The sequence below is a fragment of the Neophocaena asiaeorientalis genome, unplaced genomic scaffold (genome assembly GCF_003031525.2).
Source record: "Neophocaena asiaeorientalis asiaeorientalis breed wild unplaced genomic scaffold, Neophocaena_asiaeorientalis_V1.1 scaffold543, whole genome shotgun sequence".
NCBI classification, from domain to species: Eukaryota; Metazoa; Chordata; class Mammalia; order Artiodactyla; family Phocoenidae; genus Neophocaena; species Neophocaena asiaeorientalis.
Window position 1 is genome coordinate 411,811 of NW_020173671.1, and position 8,114 is coordinate 419,924.

The window sequence follows — 8,114 nt, forward strand, 5'->3', positions numbered from 1 at the left end:
AATCAGCTGCTCTGCACTGGACACCCCCAGCAAGACCGAGCTGACACCCTCACTGCGGAGACACCACGCTGGGCCAGAGAAGGAAATAAAAAAAGAACTGGTGGGAAACAGTGAGCACGCAGACTTCAGAGGTGTCTCCGAGGAAGACGGTCCTCCCCAGAGACAAACCAGTCTGCGGTTTGGTAGCATCTCAGGAGGAGACAAGGCCTCTGCAGGGTCCAGGGCTGGCAGTGTCTCACCAATAGCAAGCTGCGCCACGGTGCAGCCCAGCTGGTGAGCGATGGGTAGAAGGTCCATGACTTTGGCTTGTTGCTTCTTGCCATCCTCACTCTGCACTTTGTCTTTGTGCCACTGGTAGCCCTGGAGGCCAAGGAGAATCAGCAAAAGACGACTCCTCAGATAGTCCACTCCTGCTGTCCTGAGCCCCCAGATCTCACCTTGATGTTGACCCTGCAGGTATCTGGGACTCGCCCATCATACTTGCTAGTGATGAGGCCACAGGCCAGAGGGGACCAGGTGACTGAGCCAACACCTAAGAGGAAGAGGATTGGATGTGGGAAAGGGATCTAGGTGATGGTGAGGCCAAGGGAAAGGTAGGGATGAGGGGACTTCGAACCAATCTTGTGGTAGAGCTCTGGCAGCTGCATCTCCACCTTCTCTCTCTGAAACAGATGGTGCTCAGCTTGTTCACACACTGGAGGAATCAGGTTGAACTGTCTGGCCATGGAGTAGGCCTCCTGGGTTGGGGTGGGGAAAAGATGGGGGTCAGAGCACTCCTTCCATTTTCTTCCACTCCCCCCCCCCCTCTCCAGTAGAGTGGGGTTTGGAGTGGCCATGTGAAAAGTGGGAACAAGTTGTAGGACGGCGAGGTGGGTGGCACACTCACCATGATTTCTGCAGCCCCCCATCGGGATGTCCCCCAGTATAGGGCCAGGCCCTGGTTGATGACATAGGTCATGGCTCGCACAATCTCTAGGCACATAGGAGAGGGAGAGCCTCACTGTCAGACCCCTGGCATCCTGGGTTCCAGATTTGCAGACCTCTGCCTGCCCCACCAAGGCCCCGCTCATCCCTGTGGAGTCAGAGAGGTTGGTATCTGCTTTTCACCTCCCTCCCTGTCCAAGTTCTGGGGTCTGAGCCTCTACTGTGGAGCTTGGGAGGCCTCCTGAGCAGGGGCTGGCTTCTGCTGAGGGTTTTAGAAGTGCTCAATTTTGAAGGGCTATCAGGGTTGGGGTGCTGCTTTTACCCTCCATGGGACTGTTGGGGTCTGAGCGATTGGCGAAGATGATGTCCACATATCCCAGCTGGAGGCGTTCCAGGGATCCTCGCAAGCCTGGGGTAAAAGCATGGGGCGAGGAAGGTAAGCTCTTCAGCTTCAGTTTCCTAAGAATTTAGACCTTATCCTTTTGCCATGGCCACCTAAATCCCAGCTTCCCTATTCAAAGCCTCAGACTCAGAGCTTCAGAGAATGTTCCCAACTCCTCTGGCTTCCATACCCAGCCACCTCCAGTTCCCAGCCCCTAACTCTTACCCTCAATGATGTGTTTGCGGCTCAAGCCTCGCTCAGTTTCTGCCCTGTAGGAAAAGGTAAGTCAGAGATGAGGTGTGTCAAAGATAAGGGACCAGGGCTGGCCTGGAATCATGAGGAACTGGTATTTCAGGGGTCCTCACAGGCAGGATGCAGACCTGGGGAAGCATCAGGGACTGCTGTCCCCACCCCCATCCCATGCACCTTCACACAGTCTCTGCAGATCTCCCCAATTACTGTGAGGCAGCCACTTACTGTCCTCCCCCAAAAATCTTGGTGGTGATGACATAGCTTGATCTCCTGGAAAGAAGAGAAATGGTAGAACGGGCAAGAAAAGGATTTTTGGATGATCATGTCCCCAGCAACCTCCCGGCCCTCCCCACCCACCCAACATGTCTCACCTCCAACCTTTGCTCTTGAGGATGTTGCCTAGGGTTCTTTCAGCCCTGGAAGGAAGACAGTGTAGAAGCACTGACCCCTCCAAAGTGGATCAGTTTCTTTCCTTCCTCCCCACCTTTCCCTTCAACTAATTTCCTCTCCTGTAAAATGGAGCATAAACGAGGAGCCCATTGGGCTGTCAGCCCCATCCTAGACTAAGTAAGAGGGGCTCCCAATCTAGGGTTATAGTCGTATCATTTTCACTCATTCATTCAACAAATGTCAGCTGTGCATCACTGTGTACCAAGCTCTGTTCTGGGTGCTGAAGGGATAGAATAGGATGAGAGAAGAGGGACCAACTACAGTGGAGCCAGGGGGGACACTGCCTCATCTGGTTCCAACCATTTGTATTGCCCTCCCCCTTCTTTTAGTCTTTGCAAAGTTCTACCCATCCTCCAAAATTTAGCTTGGTCCTCCAAAATTTAGCTTGGATTCTGCCTCATTCTATGGAAAATGTTCTCTGATTGCTGTAGTCTATGGTCAGTCCTTGTCAGCTTCCATAGCTCTTATTGGCTACACAATTTTTTGACACTTAATCATGAGTTAATGTGTGACAAGTCTTAAGTTATGGTGGGCTCTTACTGAAGTGTTACTGTTATTTAATCTTTCGTATCTCCTTGTCTTTTGGTTTGTTTGTTTAACCACTTAGACTGTGAGCTTTTTGAGGGCATATTGATGTCATCCTTCAATCAGATACCTGCTCTGTGACAGGCTCTGCATAGGTACTTAGGTGACGTGGGAAAGAGCAAGACAAGTTCTGTGGAGGGAGGAGCCTCCCAGGTGAGCAGTGAATATGGCCTTGTAAACGAGTAATTGATGAACTCTGTGTCAGAGGGTGGTGTAAAGTGCTTTGGGAGCTGACGGGGATAGTGACCAACTCTGGGGAGTTGGGCAAAGGCTTCTTGGAAGAGCTGACATCTGGGACAAGTCTTAAAGATAAGCAGAAGAGTTTGCCAGAAGAAGAGGCAGGAGTAGTCATCCTAGGTTTTTACTATTGGCAGCGTGAAGCCATGTGTGCTGTGGTATAGTATGTTTGAAATTTATCTTTGTCATCCTCACATAGTTGCACATAAATGATGTCCAGGAAATAGTTGTTTGTTTTATTTCATTTTGACTGCACAGTATGCCCCATTGCCCTCAAAGCTGGAGAGAGACAGATGTTGGGACTACACTTCCCATAATGCTTTGGGGCCCCATTGGCTGAAAGGTTGGAACTTAGTGATGCAGAATTCCCAGGGTTCTTTAGGGGGGAAACCAAAAAGCCCTGATATTCTCTCAGCCTTCCCAGTGTAACTTAGTGTTTCACCCCAGTCCTTACTTTCCCGCTGCATACACTTCGGTGGTGTCAAACAGGTTTACGCCATGCTCATAGGCTACTGTCAGCACATCCTCTGCTGTCTAGGATGGTGAGAGAAAAAGTTGAAGACCAGCAACCAGCCTCTCAGTTACCTTCCTTACGGCATTCTAGCCCATCAGACCTCAACCTTGGTTTCCACATTCACTCCCCTTTCCCCATCCTCCAACCTCAGGTCCACCGTTCCCCATGCTTGTTGTCCAAACCCCTATGCAAGTCCATTTCCCCCCTTTTTGGTTCTCTCATACCCCCTCACCCTGCTTCTAGGTCCCATCACTTATACCTCATCTGAGATCTGAGAACCAAATGTGACCCAGGTACCTGCAAGAGAGAAGCCAGGCAGGTGAGACCTGTGGGGGCAAGCCATGAAAGAACTCCCCTTCCCTTAATTCTTCTTCTTTCTAACTCACCTAGGCCAAGGCAGGATACCCGAAGACCAGACTTTCCTAGGTTCCTGCAGGACACAGAGGCAGAAGGAAGGGGTAGAGCCTCCATTAGGAACATAGATTATCAGCCTCCAGTTCGTCTCCTTCCAGGCTGAGATGCCCTCAGGGTGTCTCAGTCCAAAGAAGCTAGACTCAGTGAGCCCACTGAATTGGGCAGTGCTATGGCCATAGCATAAGTGAACAAATAATGACTGTTCCTCTGGAGCCACTGTCCAGTGCCTCTGTTCCCTCCTATCACATTGAAGATGCACTGCCTGCTTAGCGTTTCTGCTGGTGGGTCTTGTGTTTATTTGAGTCATCTCTGGGATGTGTAGAGTCGAGGGTGGGGGTTGGCTGGGAGGAATGTGACTGGCTAATTGTGATGAGTTTGTGAAAACAGATCATCAGAGAGTGCTGTGCTAAAGGGCAGACACTGGGGTGGAAGGGGTAAACCAAGTCAAGTTCAGGCACTCAGGCAGGCAAGGATCCTTGGATAGGCTAGGCAGGAGGGCCTCCAACAAAAGCAGGTAGGACACCTGGGTGGAGAGTATGAGAGGTAAGACCAGTTCCCCCTCTTCCCATCTCTACTCCCTCTGCTCCTGTTGGCTTGTGAAGTCTGTCTTCAAACCAGAGAGCCCCTCCTCCCAAGGACCCCCAACCCAGGCCGTCCAATCAGGGCCACCACATGGGGGGGATCAAATTCCTCAAGTGACAAAGCCAGGTCAGATCAGTGACCTCTGCTCACTCTCAAGCAGGAGCCCCTCCCCTCCCCCCTACTGGTAGTCCTGAGAGCCCAGCGGTTCTCTGAGATAAAGTCGGTTACATTTCCGTCCACCTTACCCACATGGCCCCTGTCCTTCAGCAGGGGGTTGAGAGATGTGGTCCATCCTTCCAAGGGCCCCACTTCCCTCCCCACCAAGAAGGGTTGCAGGAGACCTTGGGGCATGTGGGGGCAGTATCTGGGTCAGGCACACTGAGCAGGCCACAGTGAGAAGCCGTTTCCTTCCCCCATCTTCCCAGGACACGACCCAAGGACACTTCATCCCGGGGGGTGGGGGTGGGGGTGTGCAGCCTGGAGATCCGTGCATCCCTCGCCTTCCTGAGGGTAAGGAGGGAAGCTTAGGAGTATCCCCTGGGTCTGACAGGCCTGGTCAACCTTGGTAAACTTGATTTTCTACTAGTCGGGGGTATGGACGGAGAGCAAGAGAGGGCCCAAGTAAGGGAATGCCAATGATGGTAAGAGGAGATGGAGTGAGCCGGGACCTTCTTAGCGAAGTTTGAGGGGGTTCTGGAAGCATCCCAGGAAGCCTCAGGGGTCAGGAAAGGGGAGCAGATGTGGCGGGCTGCCCGGCCACCCCCATACCTGTATTTCATGCCAGTGCCTCGGCCGGTGCTCTCTCGGAGGACCCCAGCGGACGCTGGGGGTCGGGGGACCACTGCGGCCCGGGCCTTGGGGCCCGACCCTCCTCCCCCCGGAGGATTCCCATGCCCCCCGCCGACCGGCCCGCCATTACCGCCCCCGGGGCCCGGCCGGGGTCCACACAGACGGTCCTCACTGCTCCGGCTGCGAAGGTTCTGCTCGGTACATGCGATAGACACCTGCATGCCGGCTGGCCAAGGCGAGGGAGGGGGCTCCGAGGGGGCGGGAGGAGGAGGGAACCGGGAAGCCCGAGGGGAGACACCCGGGGGTGTAGTGGCGCGAGCCCTAGAGAGCGGGAAGGCTGAGGAGGTTGCGGCGGGAGCAGCCAGGCAGGATCCGGCTCGCGGGGGCGGGCTGCTGGAGGTCGCGGGGTTTGCGGCGGAGAGGAGAAACGCGGGGGGGCGCCACGAGTGGAGCGATTAGGATTCGGGGGTACTGGCGCAGGGAGGAGAGGGGGAAATGGACGAGGGTAAAGGTCGAGGGCTATCCTCAGAGGGTAGGAACTTAGGGACGGGGGGGGCGGAAGAGAGATGCCACCTCAGCCCGAACCGCAGCGGGACCCGATAAGACTCCCAGCCGCGTCGGCTGCGGGCCCAGCTTATCAACATGCAGACACCGCCCCCTCATCTGCATAAAGACGCCCGCCTCCCAGCCAAAACCTGCCGCTCATCTGCATAAGCCCCACCTTCCGGAGCTCCGCAGCTTGGGTGTTCTGTGGGCTCACAGGAACCGGAGAGCAGAACCGGGAGGGTGGTTCTACTCTCTGCACCCCGAGGCCAGTCGGCCTTCCCCCAACCCAGTGGTTTTCAATCAGTGAGCTATTTTCTCCCCTAGGGGACGTTTGGCAAGATCTGGAGACATTGTTGACTGTCACGATCTGGGTGCGCGCGCGCGCGTGTGAGAGAAAGAGAGAAAGAGAAAGACATGGAGACGTGCTACCAGCATCTAGTGAGTGGCGGCCAGAACAAAGTACACGACAGCACACCCCCCCCCCCCCCCCACACACACACCAAGATATTATCCAGCCCCAAACGTCAATAGTGCCGCTGTTGAGAAACCCGTGGACAAAGCCTCTTTGCTGGCTCAGGGGATGTGAACACCCTGGTTCACGCCTTCATGAGAGGGGCAGGCCCCGATCGACCACTGAAACTAACACACTCAGGTCGCAGAGGGTGATAAAAAGTTTATTCTGTACTTCTCCCAGCGTCAGGTAGGGGATAAAACTGGAGCGAGGGCCTGGTTTGGAGGTGTAGACTCCAGTAGGCTTCCTTCCTGTGATGGGAAGGGCACCATGGAGGGCTTTTTAGGCTGTTCCACTGGGAGGGCTGCCAAGGGGCCTGACGGGGATGGAGGAGCTGGGGCCGTGGGGCTGCCAGTAGGGGCCTTCAGGTGAAACAAAGGGCCCCAGACAGACAGGGATTCTTCTGAGGGGTGAGGTAGAGTGCTTCCTTCAGCCAGCCCGGGCGGAGAAGAAGGGCAGAGAGCGGACGTAGGAGTCCAGTCGGGAGCGGAAGAGCTCACTTTGCACAGTTTGGCCCAGCGGGCACAGGGGATTCTTCACCACCAGCTCCACGTACAGCTGTGGAGGGGGAGGGTGTTAGAGCCAGGCTTTGAACACTTCTTGTTTTCAACCCCAAACCTACTATAACCTCAAGGGTGTGTGAATGCACAGCGATCAAGGGCTGGAAGGCAAACCCTCCTTGGGGAGAAACTGGTGGTGGGAGTGTATAAGGACCTAAAGGGCCCCAAGAAGTCTGACTTCAATAGAGATACAATACAGTAGGATTAGGGCAGGGAAGCTGAAGGAGTCTTGGGGCTCTAAGTGGCCATGGCTGTTGAAGCTTTGGCGGAAGGGTCCGAGGGGCTGGCACTGACCGCACTGTAGATGTGGTGCAACACATCTCGGATGGGTCCCACGCCCAAGTCAGTGTTCATGACAACCTTGATCCCAGTGGGCGTCTCATAGTAATGGAGTTTGTAACGGCTAGTTTGGAAGGCCAGGAAGCCGTCCTTCCTGCAGAGATGAGGAGGATGTTAAGGAATAGAAGCGAAATCTCTCCCAAAGAGATTCTTCTGATCTCCTCTAGATTGACTCCCTCTTCTCTAAACATGTCGTTTGTAGGAGCCTGGTTGACTAAAGACACCTCCCATCTTCACCCCTCAATTTAGCCCCGTTGCCCAACCTCTCTACCTTCAGATCTTCCCCACCGCCGCTCCTGCCAGCTACTGCACTCTCGCCCCGGACTCAGCCTCTCTCTCTGTCTCCTTACCCTCTCTGGGGGCCAAAGCCCCTTCCACTCCAGAAAGTTTCCCCCACCCCCAAATTCCCTCCCTCCCTCAACAACCCCTCTGACTACGCGTACATGTCTAGCGGGGACATCTTGCTGACAAACGAGCGGATAGAGAAGAGCATCCCGTACATCAGCTTGTACTCCTGGAGGGAGAGGGGCAGAGTTAGCTCTCGGTTTTTAAAGGAGCCAGGGTTGGGGTGGGAAGGAGCCAGGGTTTGGAGAGAAGAAGCTGGACTGGGACAATGTGCATTTGGAGATGTGAGGTCACCCGGGTTGCGCGGGGCCCTCTCGTCACCTCCTCCTTGGGGATCCCCGCTTGCTTCTTGCGGTGCCACTCGCTGTAATGCAGACACACTCCATTCCGGTCAAACAGGTACAGGTTGTGGACAGTCATCTGCAGGGCAGAGAATGTGAGCCTCACTCCGGGACCGCCCACACCCCGTAGGCTCCAGTTCTTAGCCCGGGATCCCTCCAACCAGACGGGGACCCCTCCCGCGAACTCACCGGAACTTCTCCGAGTGCCCGTCACTCGATACTTCCGGTTTCCGCGGAGCCCCGCCCCACCGGGTCTACACACTCTAGCGGCGGAGAAATAACCCCGCCCCTATACCTCTCTCAGCCAATCCGTGGCCGTCGGATACGCGCACGCGCGTCCAGG

At 55.2% G+C, this 8,114-nt stretch overlaps 2 protein-coding genes across 2 annotated transcripts; both read right to left on the reverse strand.

Moving 5' to 3' along the window:
* Nucleotides 1–2: 2 nt before the first annotated feature.
* KCNAB3 (potassium voltage-gated channel subfamily A regulatory beta subunit 3) lies at nt 3–5,725 on the reverse strand. The gene is given in 13 exon segments (XM_024748481.1): nt 3–92; nt 94–360; nt 438–532; nt 617–737; nt 887–972; nt 1,247–1,333; nt 1,532–1,575; nt 1,784–1,828; nt 1,930–1,974; nt 3,285–3,364; nt 3,604–3,641; nt 3,731–3,774; nt 5,109–5,725. Coding segments are annotated over 13 exon segments (1,284 nt in total). The 5' UTR covers nt 5,351–5,725.
* Nucleotides 5,726–6,328: 603 nt separating this feature from the next.
* On the reverse strand, nt 6,329–7,998 carry TRAPPC1 (trafficking protein particle complex subunit 1). The gene is made up of 5 exons (XM_024748433.1): nt 7,961–7,998; nt 7,752–7,850; nt 7,529–7,599; nt 7,041–7,179; nt 6,329–6,744 (listed from the first exon to the last, which is right to left on the reverse strand). Exons 2-5 carry the CDS (start codon nt 7,848–7,850, stop codon nt 6,616–6,618), a joined length of 438 nt encoding a protein of 145 aa, XP_024604201.1. The 5' UTR covers nt 7,961–7,998; the 3' UTR covers nt 6,329–6,615.
* Between the last annotated feature and the right edge of the window lie 116 nt (nt 7,999–8,114).